Source organism: Oncorhynchus mykiss, chromosome 11 (genome assembly GCF_057628025.1).
Source record: "Oncorhynchus mykiss isolate SJ-2025 chromosome 11, ASM5762802v1, whole genome shotgun sequence".
Taxonomy (NCBI): Eukaryota; Metazoa; Chordata; class Actinopteri; order Salmoniformes; family Salmonidae; genus Oncorhynchus; species Oncorhynchus mykiss.
In genome coordinates, this window is record NC_143032.1 from 78668116 (window position 1) to 78687480 (window position 19365).

A 19365-nucleotide genomic window follows, 5' to 3' on the forward strand; every position below is an offset into this window, starting at 1 on the left:
ACACAAAAGTCCTGTCCTCGGAACATCTCATTCCAAAATCATGGGCATTAATATGGAGTGGCCCCCCCCCCCCCCCCTTTGCAGCTATAACAGCATCCACTCTTCTGGGAAGGCTTTCCACTAGATGTCACCACAGCAATGATCCAACTTGCTTCCATTCAGCTACAAGAGCATTAGTGAGGTCGGGCGTTCCAATTCATCCCAAAGGTGTTTGATGGGGTTGAGGTCAGGGCTCGGTCAAGTTCTTCTACACAGATCGAAAACCATTTCTGTATGGACCTTGCCTTGTGCACGGGGACATTGTCATGCTGAAAAACAAACTTTTGCCACAAAGTTGGAAGCTCAGAATCATCTAGAATGTCATTGTATGCTGTTGCATTTAAGATTCCCCTGCACTGGAACTAGCCTAGCCTGAACCATGAAAAACAGCTCCAGACCATTATTCCTCCACCAAACTTTACAGTTGGAACTATGCATTGGGCCTGGCATCCGCCAAACCCGTATTAGTGTGTAGCCCAAACTGCGTGGACGCTGCAGATTTTCAGGGATTGTCTCCTGGTCTGTAAAAAAACGCTGTAGCTTGGCCACCTTCCACCGCAGAAGTCCGACATTGGCGGATGGATTTTGACAGGGATGTAAAAAAATAAATGGCATAATATGCCTCAAGTGGAGAAATGCATTAGTTTTATGCCCAGCTCACGAGACCCCTTGATGAGGCCCGAGGCAATTACCTCTTCTACCTAATGGTAAGTCCGCCAGTGCTAACAGGCTGGTCATAAATTCTAATATGCTTTGCTATGTTAAACAAATCAATGGCATGCAGCTAGCTAGCAGAGGTTCAATGACGACAAGAGACAAGAACTTCAATAAATAATGATTTTAATAAATATTTTATAAATAGGCAACAACCAGCTGATTGTCGAGTCAATAAGATATTTATGGGATAGCTAGACTAACGTTACTTCTCCTTATGGGATAGCTAGGCTAACGTTACTTCTCCTTATGGGATAGCTAGGCTAACGTTACTTCTCCTTATGGGATAGCTAGGCTAACGTTACTTCTCCTTATGGGATAGCTAGGCTAACGTTACTTCTCCTTATGGGATAGCTAGGCCAACGTTACTTCTCCTTATGGGATAGCTAGGCTAACGTTACTTCTCCTTATGGGATAGCTAGGCTAACGTTACTTCTCCTTATGGGATAGCTAGGCTAACGTTACTTCTCCTTTGTTAGCCAACAAAAGCTAACACAGTCACATCAAGCAGCTGAAATGATAAACTAGGTGCACTTTCATTGGTTTCAACTTTGTTTATATTGGCATATCTTTGGATATATTAATTTTAAATAGTCATGATAAATTCATTTGCCCTGGATCAGAGAAGCAGTCAGTCTCGTCACGTTCATATATGCGTGACACGGTGGAGATCACAAAAAAACTGCAACATGTTGCACAAGTCAGATAGTCACACAGCGAGACTTAGCTATTACCCCGCTGTACCCAAACCAATGCTAGGCTAGTAGCATGGGGAAATCTTGTCTAGACGCTTTTTTCAAAGGTTGATTGACTGGCTGGGCTGACCATGTAATAGAAACCATTATGATCTAAGGGCCAAACTGATCCTATATAAAGGACTCGGAATATAACACTTTGTGAATACAATCCCAGGTATCATTGACTCTGTACCCTGTATATAGCCTCGTTATTGTTATTTTGTGTTACTTGTATTATTTTTTACTTTAGTTTATTTGGTAAATATTTTCTTAACTCGTTCTTGAACTGCACTGTTGGTTAAGGGCTTGTAAGTAAGCATTTCACAGTAAGGTCTAAACCTGTTGTATTCGGCGCATGTGACTGATAAAGTTTGATTTGATCACTAAGAGTAAGTACCACTAACAGGGTGAAATAGAACAGACAGAAACAAAGCAGCAACCACTCCTGGAAAGTCAATAGGATGCCTCCCAAATGACACCCTATTCTCTATATAGTGCACTACTTTTAACCAGAGCCCTATGGGTAGTACTGCACGAAGAAGGGAATAGGGTGCCATTTGGGACACAAAACAATGAAGATCAAACCTATAAGGGCAATTCCACAGCAGCAGGAGTGTGAAATGTTTTTTTTGGTATCTCAGATTGGTCTCACATAGGAACTCCACTGGGAGGAAGTATGTTTATTAACATTTGTATCAAACCATTTTTTTTTTTAGAAAATCAGGATGAAATTTAATTGAATAAGGCCCTTTTTAGACTTATACATGCCTCCTGTAAGAACCTATGATCTGTGAACCGTACACGATACAGACATCTTGGTGTCGTTATAGTACTTTGTGTTCTGAAATACACATTTTCACATTCATTTATTCAACATAAAAAATATTAATCTCAACTACCCTTATTGATTTTTTTTAACAATATACTCTTCAAACATCACATTTCCAGAGTTGGATCTCTGGTACTTTTCATAATATGACCCATTTTACACAGAAATTGACATTGGTCATGAACCAATCACAGCCCTTCTTTAGGATTGCACATTCAGCAAGTCACCAGCAGAGGGCGTTCCCTTTGAATCCATTTCCCATTCAATGTGCTGGTGGTGATAATAACATTGCTAAATTTGAAGGTATGATCAGAGAGCCCACTCTGGAAATGTGATGTACTAGTAGAGTATATTGTTCCAAACACATGAACTAAAAAAATAAACAATAATTACAAGGGGATAGTTTATGTTGAATAAATGAATGTGAAAATTGTATTTCAGAATCTAGTCATACTCCATATTTTAGAGCACACTATAAGGTTTATTAGGATGACACCAAGATGGCTAACTTGTACGGTTCACGGATCATAGGGTCTTAGAGTTTGGTTGGTTCATGATTGTGCTCTGTCTTAAGGTTTTATAGTTGTACGGTTGTCCGTAGCGACACATCAGTAATGGCTTGACTAGTTTTTCCTTCTTTGTTTTTGTATGTTGACAATTCATTATTTGCTGCACTGCTCATCTCAAAGTAAGTCAGCAGAACTGACTAGAAAACGACAAGATTAGTGATGGATAACCATGGCAGCTTCACATAGGCTATTCTTCTACAGTTAGTGGGAGAACAAAAGGAATGACACGATGAATGAAACCGAGACATGGATCTCATAAGTGAAACAACTAAAAGGACTGACAGAATGGTTGTTCTAGTCCCTAACATTGAGAGAGACCTGAACTACAAACAGGCCAAGGTGACACACTGTACTATTCCAGAGAAAAGCCCTTCTCAGATATCCATCCCCAGACAAAGCTCTGCGGATGAATCAGAGTCCAGGCATTTTTGGGAGGGGCCACAAATTACTTGACCTATCAGAGACCCCAGCCCCCTTCACGAGTATTGAAGAATAGGATGAATTGACCAGCCACTAGACGCTGATCTAGGGACAGTTCTTAGTAGTTCTCGCCCTAATGGTTAAGGTTAGGGGTTGTGTAAGGGTGAGAGGATGCTAGATCTGTGCAGGTGGGCAACTTCTAACCGCTGCCCATCTCCGGTGGAACAGGAAGTATATCCTCTCACTGACCAATGACAGAGTCAGTCTATATCTCACTGACCAATAACAGAGTCCAACCACTTCCTGTATGCGAGGGCGAAGCGTCCCTGCTCAGGGGAGCGGCAGCTGTCCAGGACACTGGCTACGAAGCTGTGCTCTGAGGGAAGAGCAGGGGGGCAGGGGCCAGGGGGACCCCTCTTCAGGCGCTTGGTGTCACGGGGGTCCGGGACCCCAACCCCGTCCACTTCCATGGCATCCTGACCCTCCTGAGCCTGTCCATTCCTGCGCTGCACCCTGTCTAGACCCACACCTCCAGGGCAGGCCGTGTGAGGGTGGCTGCTCAGCCCAGCATCGGTGTGGTTCGGTTGGGGAGACTCGCTGCCGAAGCCCTGGCCGTAGTGGTGGTCCCTCCTCCAGTGGTGCCAGAGGTAGAAGACGTGTCGCCTTGAGAAGATAGTTGTTATGAAATACTGCATGAGCATTAGACTGGAATCATGTCAATGTGAACCAGTACGCTACACTGCAAAGCCTTGAGGGTGCTTTATTATTTATTTATCTGTACGGAATGAGAAGCTTAAAAAATAAATAAGCACTTGATGTTTTTAAAGGGGGAAAAGATACAAAATTATGTAGGCTAAAAACAATATCCTTATTAATAAAGTATTTGAGGAAGAGCACAACTGTTGTGATCTATACGTGTCTCACACATTCAACAAGGATGTGAACACTGTTGCCATGGCACCACTCACTTCTCCCTATCACAACAAAGCTGGTCAGGATAAACACTTGACTGTGCAGCTGGTCTTTAGCCTCGGGGCAAAACATCTCTCTCCCTCCCTCTCATCTATCTTCTCTCTTTTCTTTCTCTCCCTTGCACTCTCCCTTTGTTTTCCCCCTCTAGAAGGAAGAATGTTCCACAGCAAAACAACATCAATGTCATGATAACCCCCAACACATCTACTCCTGAGAACATTGTCATGGTCTAACAGATTATAAACTGGGTGGTTCAAGCCCTGAATGCTGATTGGCTGACAGCCGTGGTATATCAGACCGTATACCACGGGCATGACAAAACATTTACTTTTAACTGCTCTAATTAGGTTGGTAACCAGTTTATAATAGCAATAAGGCACCTCTGGAGTTTGGTATATGGCCAATATACCACGGCTAAGGGCTGTATCCAGGCACTCCGCGTTGCGTCCTGCCTAAGAACAGCCCTTACCCGTGGTATATTGGCCATATACCACACCCCCTCGCACCTTATTGCTTAAATAAACATGATTGTCATAAAGCATTTGCCACCAATATGGAAGGTAGAGAGACAAACTCTGTACAGTATCTATGACTAAGGCTATGGCTGGAGTTAGGCCACACCCTAGATAAAGAGACATGGAGTTCCTGTATGCTCTTACCTGTGACGCCAGAGCATGTCAATATAAAACGTGTTCTGTGATTGACTAACATTGTAGTCCCAGGTTGAGTGACAGTAATATCTAAAAGACACTAATAACTAACCCAAGATTGGTGTCGTATTGGTGTCGTTTCCAATGGATGGAAATTAAGCATAGATCATAGACCAAGAAAGGAGGCGGGCACAGACAAGCACGAGCTTGTGAGATATCCAATTGGCCTATTTTAGCATGCATTTGCACATTTCCATTAGGTAAAGTCTACTCTGAAGTGTGTGTGGGGAAATAACTCAATTTACCCTCGCACTCCTTCTAACAATGCAACTCTTTCAAACTTGTAGAAAGGGGGCAAGTCTCCAAAGTGCACTGTTCGTAACAGATTATAGTTTTGGGAACAGAAAACGGTATTGAGATCAAATGTTTCATTGATGACAATTTGCAGAATGTCGGACAGGTTTTTATCTAGCTCCATTTTATCCCATTTCCCGCCGCTGGACTTCCTCTCATGACCATATTTGGTGGTGAGTGGAAGTTCTAAACGCATGCTTGAGATTTATGCCCCGTGACATATCTGGGTTTCCCTTTTAGTCTGCGGTAATATTGTCTTGTAGGCTCGTACCTGTGACACCAGAGTGTCTCGTGTCCCGGGAAGGACTTGATGAGGTCAGTACATAGTTCCACCTCCTGGTGGAAGAGCTGGGGCAATGCCGGCACCGAGGCCAGGTCCTCTGGGGAGGGGGGAGAGGGGCAGGGGGCTGCTGCTGTGGCCTCTCCGTTGGCCTGGTGGTGGGGGTTGGCTTTGTGGGGGCTGTGGCTAGGGTTAGAGCTGGGCTGAGGATGGTAGTGTTGGGGAGAGGAGGAGGAGGACAGGGACTGGCTGAGCTCCCTGACCAGAGCCTTGAGCAGGAACTGGCGGTAGTGGAAGCCACTGTGGTCCGACACGTGCATGGAGACCCACTGACGCATAGAGGAGAGCTCATCATGGAGGACCTGGAAGGAGGAGACAGGTCTTACAGCACTAACCATATGCATAACCATTAATCTCATGGTATGTTCATCATCATGGGTGATTTCATTCACCAGTTTCATTCACATGGGAGTTTTTTTTTTTACAAGCGAAGGGCACAGCATTATTCTGGAGCAGAATACAATAGCAAATTCACAGAGAAGAGAAGGAAATTAAAGATTAAATTTGACGACATTTGGATGAAACCAGATCAAAGTATGATGACAAAATTATTAAAAATGTATGTTGGTTCTAAACTGATAAAGTTGATCATATACACACCCCCCCCCCCCCCCCCCCCAACTCACCCTTAACTCTCATTTTAATACACCAATGGTAACATGATATTCTATTACCTAGTTCAAATACCGCTTTGTAACCAACATCGGACATGGGCGTGGTTAGGGCTGTGGCGGTCATTACATTATGTCAGCCAGTTATTGTAATGCAAATAACTGCCGGTTTCACAGTAACTGACCGTTAATTAACATGAACATGTTTAGCATCTGCGGGCCTTGGAAAATACACATACAATTCTATATGATACCCACCGTTACAATAAATCCATTATTTTAGGCAGAAACATTATGATATGAAGAAAATGCACTTCAGAAGAACAGAATATGAGTTTGCCTACTGCATGTTATCTGGCTATGCTCCGTGCCCTAGGCTGTAGGATTATTCATTTACCTGAAAAGATATGCTTATAAATCGCGTGCCATTCTTTTATATTATAGTATTTTACAGTAAGAAGAATATACCTTAGCTGAATAAAATAGAAAGGATATGTTTTCCCCATTCTGGAGCGAGTGCACATATGAAGTGGCTTATTTTTTTTTAAATATATATTTTTTAATTATACTTCCCAATTTCGTGGTATCCAATTGGTAGTAATTACAGTCTTGTATCATCGCTGAAACTCCTGTACGGACTCGAGAGAGGCGAAGGTCGAGAGCCATGCGTCCTCCAAAACACAACCCAACCAAGACGCACTGCTTCTTGACACAATGCACATCCAACCCGGAAGCCAGCCGCACCAATGTGTCGGAGGAAACACCGTACACCTGGCAACCTGGCCAGCGTGCACTGCGCCCGGCCCGCCACAGGAGTCGCTTGTGCGCGATGAGACAAGGATATCCTTACCGGCCAAGCCCTCCCTAACCCGGACGACGCTGGGCCAAATTGTGCGCCGCCCCACGGGCCTCCCGGTCGCGGCCGGCTGCGACAGAGCCTGGGCTCGAATCCAGAATCTCTGGTGGCACAGCTAGCACTGCGATGCAGTGCCTGGTGGCTATGGTGAGCATTAAAGTGATCATTAGAAACAGGTCCTAAATGCTATATTTAGAGTTATTTATTTGGCTACTTAAGTTGTGAATGATACAAACCTTAGAATGTCTTAGAAATCTAGGCATATATGGGCTGCATGATGCGACTACAGGATATTGATGATTTTAGAAGGTTCCGGGGGGGGGGGGGGGGGGGGGAATGAAAAAAGCTTGCTCTCTGTTCCTCGCCTCAGGCTGCACAGCTGTTCTCTCATCAAGTGATCACATTTTCACCCATCAGACTATTCTCACCGTAATCTTGTCTTTACTAATATGTAAAATGAGTTTTGATTTAGTATGGTCTGTGATTCAATAGACAGGATCAGAGGCAGGGGAAAAATACATGTCAGCCGTGTGCACTCGAATAGCGACTGGGTGTTTGATGTGGTCTTCCATTGCATTTGCATTGATGTCAGAGTGGTTAGAGGGACAATAGAGCCCCGAGTACCAGGCCGTCAGGACCCGATGGTCATTAGCAAGTTGGGCACTACCATAGCATGTTCAGAGTGCATAAAAGGAGATTATCGTGGAATATTTACTGTGGTCATGACCACAGACCTCTATCTATCCAACCCTGCCTTTCTAAGGTCATCGAAAGCCAAGTTAAACAGATCACCGACCATTTCGAATCCCACCGCACCTTCTCCGCTATGCAATCTGGTTTCAGAGCTGGTCATGGGTGCACCTCAGCGACGCTCAAGGTCCTAAACAATATAACAGCCATCGATAAAAGACAGTACTGTGCAGCCGTATTCATTGATCTGGCCAAGGCTTTCGACTGTCAACCACCGCATTCTCGTCGTCAGACTCAAAAGCCTTGGTTTCTCAAATGACTGCCTCGCCTGGTTCACCAACTACTTCTCAGATAGAGTTCAGTGTGTCAAATCGGAGGGCCTGTTGTCCGTACCTCTGGCAGTCTCTATGGGGGTGCCACTGGTTTCAATCCTCGGGCTGACTCTCTTCTCTGTATACATCAATGATATGGCTCTTGCTGGTGGTGAGTCTCTGATCCACCTCTACGCAGACGACACCATTATGTATACCTCTGGCCCTTCTTTGGACACTGTCTTAACAAACCTCCAGACGAGCTTCAATGCCATACAACTCTCCTTTCATGGCCTCCAACGGCTCTTATAATGCAAGTAAAACTAAATGCATGCTCTTTAACCGATCGCTGGCCGCACCTGTCCGCCCGTCAAGCATCACTACTCTGGACGGTTCTGACTTGGGAATATGTGGACAACTACAAATACCTAGGTGTCTGGTTAGACTAAACTCTCCTTCCAGACTCACATTAAGCATCTCCAATCCAAAATTACATCTAGAATCGGCTTCCTATTTCGCAACAAAGCCTCCTTCACTCATGCTGCCAAACATACCCTCGTAAAACTGACTATCCTACCGATCCTTGACTTCGGCAATGTAGTTTACAAAATAGCCTCCAATACCCTACTCAGCAAATTGGATGCAGTCTATCACACTGCCATCTGTTTTTTCACCAAAGCCCCATATACTACCCACCACTGCAACCTGCATGCTCTCATTGGCAGGCCCTCGCTTCATATTCATCGCCAAACCCACTGGCTCCAGGTCATCTATAAGTCTTCGCTAGGTAAAGCCATGCCGTATCTCAGCTCACTGGTCACCATAGCAGCACACAACCTGCTCCAGCAGGTATATTTCACTGGTCACCCCCAAAGCCAATTCCTCCTTTAGCCACCTCTCCTTCCAGTTCTCTGCTGCCAATGACTGGAATGAACTGCAAAAATCACAGAAGCTGGAGACTCATATTTCCCTCTCTAACTTTAAGCATCAGCTGTCAGAGCAGCTTACAGATCATTGCACCTGTACATAGCCCATCTGTAAATCGCCCACCCAACTACCTCATCCCCATATTATAATATTTTTGCACCCAAGTATCTCTACTTGCACATTCATCTTCTGCACATCTATCACTCCAGTGTTTAATTGCTAAATTGTAATTATTTCGTCACTATGGCCTATTTATTGCCTTACCTCCCTAATCTTACTTCATTCGCAAACACTATGTAAACTTTTCTATTGTGTTATTGACTGTACGTTTGTTTATTTCATGTGTCGCACTGCTTTGCTTTATCTTGGCCAGGTCGCAGTTGTAAATGAGAACTTGTCCTCAACTAGCCTACCTGGTTAAATAAAGGTGAAATATGACTTATTTTTGAATGACTGCCAGTGAAGCAGTAATATGGTCACTAACAGCCCTACGTGTGCTTTATATAGATTGGTGCCAACATTATACTGTAGGGTGTCAGCAAAAATAATTAAACATCTACCCTATTTGTTTACAAAGATAAAAAATATTTGGTTAATTTTGAACATTTCTAACCCACAGAATATTATTGTAGATATTTTAGCCACTCAAAAGGCTATTTTACATGGGAATCAGAATGACTGTTCGAACCTTTAAGACAATGTAGAGACATTCGACCAATCAAATGTCATCAGCCATTACATAACCCAAACACCAATGGCTGATCAGAGAGCAGGGCATCTTACCAATAACAGGAAGTGCATATTGCAGTTCCATATCCCTGGCCCTACCATCGCTCCATATCCCTGGCCCTACCATCGCTCCATATCCCTGGTCCTACCATTGCATCACTCCATATCCTGGGAATGCCACTGCGGCTTAAAAACAAGCCATGTGTTCACTGAGGCACAACAAAACACTCTCCATACACCTTTAAATCCCTAGGGCTCAGTCCAGAGGGGTTGGCTGTTCCCAGATCAGTTCAGTGGACCAGAAAGGTCCTATCGTCATGGTCACACAGCGACAGGCCAGAGAGAGATGAGACGTGAGGCAGGGAGGCTGGAGACACACTGTCCCTGTTGGTGATACACTATAGACCCTACTGACTGACACACAGAGCGGCCGGTCGGTCAGGATTCCTTACCTTCCTGGCAGTATAAGACCTGCTAGCTGCCTGCCTTGCTAGAACCCAGAGAGGTTACATTGAAAGAGCAGTTGTTTTAACAGAGACCGTGTACAATTAACATAAATATAGCCTAAGAGGCTGAGAGAGATGAAGATGGAGAAAGAAACAAGGGAGAGAGAGACATATGTAGAGCCCATCTCGTCCTACTCCTACCTTGAGGTTGCCCGGGGCCATGTTCTGCAGAACCCAGATACGATGCGACCAGGCATTGTAGTTGCTAGGGTAACGGCCGGCGGCGTCGGCACACACCTTCATCTCTTCGTGTAGGACCCTGTGGAGGTGCTCACTCAGACGTGTCTTCTCTGCTGCGTCATGCCGATCACCGTCCCCCTGCTCCTTCCTGTCCGGCCCGGGGGAAGAGCACTCCCGTAACACCTGCTGTAGTATCCAACGTCTGAAAACACAGGGGACATGTTGGAGTCACGCAGGCACACACACACACACACACACGCACTTCAATCACCCTCGGCTGGCATCCCAAAACAACAGCCCTAAACACAGAACCAACCACAACCTAAGCATCTGGTTAAACAACAGAGCCAGGACACAAACACAACATGGATAACACCAATATAAGATGGCTACTTCAGTGAAATATCAACTCCCATAGCATTTCTCTGTATACATGGGGCAATCGCAGTCTTCTCACGCTGCTAAACCCTTTGCTGGTAAGATGAGATGTTGTTTGGAGTTAGGGCTGACCCCAATTAGTCGACTCGTCAATTGTTTGGTGATAGGCTGTTGGTTTTTGCTTTGTCATTATGGGTTATTGTATATTGAGATTTGTTTTATTTTTTTTATATCAATTTTAGGAAAAAGGCTTTAACGTAACAAAATGTGGAAAAGGTCAAGAGGTTTGAATACTTTCTGAAAGCACAGACCACACACACAGTACCAGTCAAATGTTTGGACACCTACTCATTCAAGGTTCTCTATTTTTACTATTTTCTACATTGTAGAATAATAGTGAAGACATCCAAACCATGAAATAACACAATAACACAAATAACACTTCACCTGGAATGCTTTTCCAACAGTCTTGAAGGAGTTACCACATATGCTGAGCACTCGTTAGCTGCTTTTCCTTCACTCTGCGGTCCAACTCATCCCAAGCCATATAAATTGGGTTGAGGTCAGTTGATTGTGGAGACCAGGTCATCTGATGCAACACTCCATCACTCTCCTTCATAGTCAAATAGCCCTTACACAGCCTGGAGGTGTGTTTTGGGTCATTGTCCTGTTGAAAAACAAATGATAGTCCCACTAAGCCAAACCAGATGGGATGGTGTATCGCTGCAGAATGCTGTGGTAGCCTTGCTTGTTAAGAGTGCCTCGAGTGTCACCAGCAAAGCACCCCCACACCACCTCCTCCAAACTTCATGTGGGAGCCACCGGAGGTTGGAACCAAAAATCTCAACTTTCCACTGGTCTAATGTCCATTGCTCAAGTTTCTTATGCCCAAACAAGTCTCCTCTTCTTATTGGTGTCCTTTAGTAGTGATTTCTTTTGCAGTAATTTGACCACGAATGCCTGATTCACGCAGTCTCCTCTGAACAGTTGATGTTGAGATGTGTCTGATACTTGAACTCTGAGGTGCAATCTGCGGTGCGGTTAATTGCTGATTTCTGAGGCTGGTAACTGTAATGAACATATCCTCTACAGCCAGGGTAACTCTGGGTCTTCCTTTCCTGTGGTGATCCTCATGAGAGCCCATTTCATCATAACGCTTAATGGTTTTTGCGACTGCACTTGAAGAAACGTTGACATTTTCCGTATGGACTGACCTTCATGTCTTAAAGTAATGATGGACTATCATTTCCCTTTGCTTATTGAGCTGTTCTTGCCATAATATGGACTTGGTCTTGTCATGCCTTTGGCCTGTTGGGGGAGGTTTTTGACCCACATAAATACCACCCCCCCACCCCCCGTTTCTCGCTCTCTACTCTATAGAGTTGACTCTTGAAAAGCCCTTTGCTAACAGAGAGATTCTGGTAACATCAAAAGGTGGGAAACGGAACCATATTTCGGTAATCCAACCAGTTGAAAATATGCGTTGGTACGATCAGTTGGCGTCTGAGACATGATTACTGATGATAGGACGACAAACTGTATCTTGGAAAATCTACACATTAGTTATCAGATTCACATTGAATTGTTGTGCAATCTAAATGTTTAAATATGAAACTATTTGTGAAAAGATGAAATGTAATTTTAGCTTCTTAAATGAGAGAATGGTTTGTCAGAGAAACTCTGCTCACTCAGAGGCCCCGCCCAAGTGAACAGACATGGGTTGTAAACTATGAAACATGCCTTTCTTTCACCACTATATAAACCCGTTGACGAAAATTCAACTTCCTGTTCCGAGGATGACGGTCCTATGTTAAAAGGGCTCAGATAATAACCTAACGAAATTAGCATCGTGTTCAATGCGAAGGTGATGATCGACATGCCGAAAGGATGAATTTCGACTATACCAGCCAGAATATAGCACGAGCTTAAAAGTATGGCAACTTGGTATGAACTTTGAACTCTTACGCACTCCAGAAGTGATACCTCCTAGCCATTGAGTTAGCCGCTGTAAACGTGGGCTAGGAGAGGACGGACAGAGGATCCATTCTACCACCCTCCAGTTCACCATTAGACAGTCTTCAGAGGACAAGAAATCCATGCTGGACAACCCAATCTACCGAAGCACAGCTCAGAGTAAATATTTATTGCATTTTCCTTTTTCAAATGGCTGGTTATTTAGAATGCATAAGATACTGTATTTACGATAGCATAGCTGCCTACGGCCCGATAGAGAGGCAAAATACTTTTGATCCTCAGTCTTCCCGCTCTTTCATTCAAAACCCAGCCGCCTTTTCTTTGTGTAACCAGCCGTCATATCTGTTCCGTCCGCTAGGGACTTTTTCCTTTATGACATATATTGATTACAAATTATGATCCATTCTGTGTAGATGTAATTCTGTGTGATTATTTAGGTATTTAGTAAAAAAATAATTAAACCAAATGTTGTATTGCTGATTCAACTTGTTAGCCAGGGTTCATGAAGATAACCAAGAATTTACAACTTTCAGATGAGACTGAATAAATTGACAATTAAATATTGACTGCTACTGATGTAAAAGATTACTAGGTCTTTAAGAGTTTTTATTCGGAAGGTAACAGCTCTAAACATCCTTTCGTGGTGCCCCGACTTTCTAGTTAATTACATTTACCTGAATAGCTTAAATCAGGTAATATTAATTACAGAGAAATTATTTGATAGAATAGCATGTCATATCACTTAATCCGGCATAGCCAAAGACCAAATGGGGCAATCTTCTGTATACCATCCCTACCTTGTCACAACACAACTGATTGGCTCAAACACATTAAGAATGAAAAAAATTCCACAAATTAACTTTTAACAAGGCACACCTGTTAATTGAAATGCATTCCAGGTAACTCCACCTCACGAAGCTGGTTGAGAGAATGCCAAGAGTGTGATCCAGGCAAAGGGTGGCTACTTTGAAGAATCTCAAATATAAAATATATTTTGATTTGCTTAAGACTTTTTTTTGGTTCCTACATGATTCCATATATATATGTTACTTCAGTTTTGACGTCTTCACTATTATTCTCCGATGTGGAAAATAGTAAAAATGAAAAAGCCCTGGAATGAGTAGGTGTGTCCAAACTTGACTGGTACAGTGTGTCTTCATCCTCCATTACTATGACATAATAATCCCTCTTCACATGCTACTGCTAGATCAGTGGTAGTCAAACTTCTTATTTTCCCTCGAAATTATGAGTACCCCATTTTTTGGGGCAAAAACAATCCCGCAACCCCACCGCAAATCTAATGACAACCTTAAAAATTTTACATTTAGATTTTTACATCAGCAAATAACCTTCAATTCAATAGACTTTCATATCTTAAAATTAAAATTAACCAAATAAATACATTGACTTGATAAGTTGTATTTTTCTAATTATCTTTAAAAAATATATATATATATATTGTCACATACCATAATTTTAAGGCCACAGATTATTGTAACTTTTTTGTTTGAGTTTTTTGGGGGCGACCCCACTACAGACCTGACATGGAAGACCACTGAGCTAGAGGTGGAACCCCCATCTGGAACCTCCTCACCGGCAGGCAGCACACAATGACAGGATGTAACAATTCCCACACAACAGCCACGCCATGACCTTGCACGGCACAGATGTTTGGGGGTAATATAGCCCTACCTCTCTCTCTCTGGTAAACTGTGGGAATTAGGCTGACCTGCTCCATTCAGTCTCAAAATAAATATCTTACTCATCGCCCTCTCCCTCTCTCTGTTTCTCTCCCTCTTTCTGTTTCTCTGTCCTTCTCCACCCTTTTTCCTCTCCATCACCCCCTCTCCCATATGTTGCTTACGAGCTCTTTCCAACAATGCAGAGTTCAAAGAATATTTGGACAAAATAAAAACAGGTACGAGGCAGTTGAGGTAATATGTACATTTAGGTAGGGGAAAAAGTGTCGAGCCAATCAGGATAAATAAACAGCACAGTAGCAGCTGCGTGTGAAGCGTGTGAAAGAGCGTCTGAGTGTGAATTGTGTGTCATATGTGAGATATATATATATATATATATACACATATATATATATACACACACACACACACACACACACACACACACACACGGTAACACAAAAATAACACATCCTAGATCTGAATGAATTAAATATTCTTATTAAATACTTTTTTCTTTACATAGTTGAATGTGCTGACAACAATTATGTGCTCACACAAATAATTATCAATGGAAATCAAATTTATCAACCCGTGGAGGTCTGGATTTGGAGTCATACTCAAAATTAAAGTGGAAAACCACACTACAGGCTGATTCAACGTTGATGTAATGTCCTTAAAACAAGTCAAAATGAGGCTCAGTAGTGTGTGTGGCCTCCACGTGCCTGTATGACCTCCCTACAATGCCTGGGCATGCTCCTGATGAGGTGGCGGATGGTCTCCTGAGGGATCTCCTCCCAGACCTGGACTAAAGCATCCGCCAACTCCTGGACAGTCTGTGGTGCAACGTGGCGTTGGAGGATGAAGCGAGACATCATGTCCCAGATGTGCTCAATTGGATTCAGGTCTGGGGAACGGGCAGGCCAGTCCATAGCATCAATGCCTTCCTCTTGCAGGAACTGCTGACACACTCCAGCCACATGAGGTCTAGCATTGTCTTGCATTAGGAGGAACCCAGGGCCAACCGCACCAGCATATGGTCTCACAAGGGGTCTGAGGATCTCATCTCGGTACCTAATGGCAGTCAGGCTACCGCTGGCGAGCACATGGAGGGCTGTGCGGCCCCCTAAAGAAATGCCACCCCACACCATGACTGACCCCCCGCCAAACCGGTCACGCTGGAGGATGTTGCAGGCAGCAGAACGTTCTCCACGGCGTCTCCAGACTGTCACGTCTGTCACATATGCTCAGTGTGAACCTGCTTTCATCTGTGAAGAGCACAGGATGCCAGTGGCGAATTTGCCAATCTTGGTGTTCTCTGGAAAATGAAAAACATCCTGCACGTTGTTGGGCTGTAAGCACGACTCCCACCTGTGGACGTCGGGCCCTCATTACCACCCTCATGGAGTCTGTTTCTGACCGTTTGAGCAGACACAGGCACATTTGTGGCCTGCTGGAGGTCATTTTGCAGGGCTCTGGCAGTGCTCCTCCTTGCACAAAGGCGGAGGTAGCGGTCCTGCTGCTGGGTTGTTGCCCTCCTACGGCCTCCTGATGTACTGGCCTGTCTCCTGGTAGCTCCTCCATGCTCTGGACACTACGCTGACAGACACAGCAAACCTTCTTGCCACAGCTCGCATTGATGTGCCATCCATGATGAGCTGCACTACCTGAGCCACTTGTGTGGGTTGTAGACTCCGTCTCATGCTACCACTAGAGTGAAAGCACCGCCAGCATTCAAAAGTGACCAAAACATCAGCCAAGGAGCATAGGAACTGAGAAGTGGTCTGTGGTCACCACCTGCAGAACCACTCCTTTATTGGGGGTGTCTTGCTAAATGCCTATAAATTCCCCCTGTTGTCTATTCCATTTACACAACAGCATGTGAAATTTATTGTCAATCAGTGTTGCTTCCTAAGTGGACAGTTTGATTTCACAGAAGTGTGATTGACATTGTGTTGTTTAAGTGTTCCCTTTATTTGTTTGAGCAATATATATATACACACACACACAATATAGTGTGTCTATGTGGAGTCAATATAAAATATAGTGTGTGTGTGTGTGTGTGTGTGTGTGTGTGAAAGTGTCAGTGAAGCATGTGTGAGTCGAGTCCAGTGCAAGAGTCAAGAGTGTGTATATGTGTGTATTTACAGTGGAACCTTTAAATACCATCACTTTAGAGGCACTGAAGTACACTACATGCCCAAAAGTATGTGGACATACGGGGGCATTGTCATGCTGAAACAGGAAAGGGCCCCAAACTGTGGCCACCAAGTTGGAAGCACAGAATCGTCTAGAATGTCATTGTATGCTGTAGTGTTAACATTTCCCGTCACTGGAAATAAGGGGCCTAGCCCGAACCATGAAAAACAGCCCCAAACCATTATTTCTCATCCACCAAACTTTACAATTGTTACTATGCATTCGGGTAGGTAGCTTTCTCCTGGCATCTGCCAAACTCAGATTCGTCCATCAGACTGCCAGATGGTGAAGCGTGACTCATCACTCCAGAGACCACGTTTCCACTGCTCCAGAGTCCAATGGTGGCAAGCTTCACATCACTCCAGCCAACGTTTAGCATTGCGCATGGTGATCTTAGGCTTGTATGGAGCTGCTTGGCCATGGAAATTCATTTCATGAAGCTCCCAGCGAACAGTTATTGTGCTGACGTTGCTTCCAGAGGTAGTTTGGAAATCGGTAGTGAGGGTTGCAACCGAGGACATTATTTTTACGCTGTACACGCGTCAGCACTCGGCGGTCCAGTTCTGTGAGCTTGTGTGGTCTACCACTTGGTGTCTGAGCCATTGTTGCTCCTGGACGTTTCTACTTCACAATATCAGAACTTACAGTAGACCGGGGCAGCTCTAGCAGGGCACAAATTTGACAAACCGACTATGACGGTGCCACATTGAATGTTACTGAGCTCTTCAGTAAGGTCATTCTACTGCCAATGTTCGTCTATGGAGATTGCATGGCGGTGTGCTTGATTTAACACGCTTGTCAGCAACAGGCGTTGCTGGAATAGCCAAATCCACTAATTTGAAGGGGTGTCCAAATACTTTTATATATATATACACACTATTTTGGTCCACTGGCGATGAGACATGCATCGTAAAATCGCCACAGTTACTATAGGGCTGGGAATTACCAGGGACCTCACGATACCATATCACGATACTTGTGCATTGCGATTCTATATATGTATTACGATTTGATACTGCGACTCAATGTTCCAAACATATTGTTCCCCATACGCTGAAAACATAAATTGCTTCATTTAAGAAGATGAGAACAACCTATGAACGAAAAAGCCTGGAGATTTGGTGCCGGTACAGCTAACTAGCTAAAAGTTACCAAAAGGATGGTAACGTGGAAACTCCACCCCCCCACCAGTCCTACCTGTGTATCCATGTCTCAGGGCTCTTGGGGAACTTGGTGAGGGCCAGTTTTCCCAGGTACAGGTCTCTCTCTGGACTCAGGGCTCCGCATTGTAGCAGTTCCTTCCTGCCAGAGCAGACAGAGGAACTATTCAATGACATTACATCTAAATGTTGCTGATGTGAATCTTATGTTACCGCACTGTAGTTTTGTGTGTGCTATTTGTGTACTTCTGTTTGTTTTAAGAAACACTGCATAAAATAAATTCCCAAAAGAATAGATCAATCATCTCACACACACAGAAAAATTGTCTCTGAATTTTTTTATATATTTTTTTATGAGTACATAGACCATGGCAGGGCTGCTGACTGTGGTTACATTCTCTGGACAAGGTCTTGGTTTAAAATACAACAGGCACAGATTAGGTTGTGACCTTGACAGTTGGATACGGCATTTGGTATGACAGAATTATTTGACCGGGCGTTGTTTTGAAGGGAAGACCTGTGTCTTAACGGTGTTGGTTCACTCTGAACTCAGGGGAACACGTAGCTGAGCTGACTGGTGTTAAGACACAGGGCAGTGGAGAGTGTTGGGAGTCAGGTCAATGTGTTAAAGGAAATGTCATCAACAGAACAACAGGTTAGGAGACACAGATTAAACATAGTCCTGGTCAGTTGATAATCTCCTTTGAGCCTATTCCAGGACTAAGCTTAATCTGTGTCTGGGAAACCGGTCCACAGAGTCAAACACCCTTAAAATACCTCCCTGGAATGGTCTTCAACCCTAGTATTACAACCCAACACTAAATCACCTTGGTGACTAGTGATTAGCTGAATTAGGTGTGTTAGTGCCGGGATTTAACCAAACCCTGCAGCTCTCCAGGAAGAGGGTTGAATAAGACTGCCGTTATGTTGAGCCACTACCCACTGCATGTGGTTAAAATATGATATTTAGCTCCATCTCCTGGCCAAAACTGGAAGCACAAGTTGCAGGTATCAGGTGTAATTTCAGTGTGCAAACAGCTGGATTTTAAAACAGCTGCTTCACGTCTTGCATCCCCTTGACATAAAATCAACTGCATTTATGAACTTAAGTACTAAGCTTATAACGACAACTGCCTGAAACAAGAATCAACTACCAGGTCAAACATTAAGGCCAGGCTAGTCTAAAGAAAGTCTACTGTGACAAAATATATGAATCAAATCAAAGTTTATTTGTCACGTGCGCCGAATTACAACAGGACCTTACAGTGAAATGCCGAATTACAACAGGACCTTACAGTGAAATGCCGAATTACAACAGGACCTTACAGTGAAATGCCGAATTACAACAGGACCTTACAGTGAAATGCCGAATTACAACAGGACCTTACAGTGAAATGCCGAATTACAACAGGACCTTACAGTGAAATGCCGAATTACAACAGGACCTTACAGTGAAATGCCGAATACAACAGGACCTTACAGTGAAATGCCGAATACAACAGGACCTTACAGTGAAATGCCGAATTACAACAGGACCTTAC

At 43.9% G+C, this 19365-nt stretch overlaps 1 protein-coding gene across 4 annotated transcripts in view; it reads right to left on the reverse strand.

The window, feature by feature from the left end:
* Positions 1-862: 862 nt before the first annotated feature.
* Positions 863-19365, reverse strand: part of LOC110536408 (protein prenyltransferase alpha subunit repeat-containing protein 1) — a 30620-nt gene continuing 12117 nt past the window's right edge. For 2 of the 4 annotated variants that reach the window (XM_021622171.3, XM_090191183.1), the window contains 4 exons: positions 17862-17966; positions 10396-10636; positions 5556-5926; positions 863-3971 (listed from right to left, as the gene is read on the reverse strand). In XM_021622171.3, coding sequence (XP_021477846.2) covers positions 3581-3971; positions 5556-5926; positions 10396-10636; positions 17862-17966 — 1108 coding nt within the window. In that variant the 3' untranslated portion in view covers positions 863-3580. The remainder of the gene's footprint in view (positions 3972-5555; positions 5927-10395; positions 10637-17861; positions 17967-19365) is intronic. The other 2 variants (XM_021622172.3, XM_090191184.1) reach the window with 1 other exon arrangement.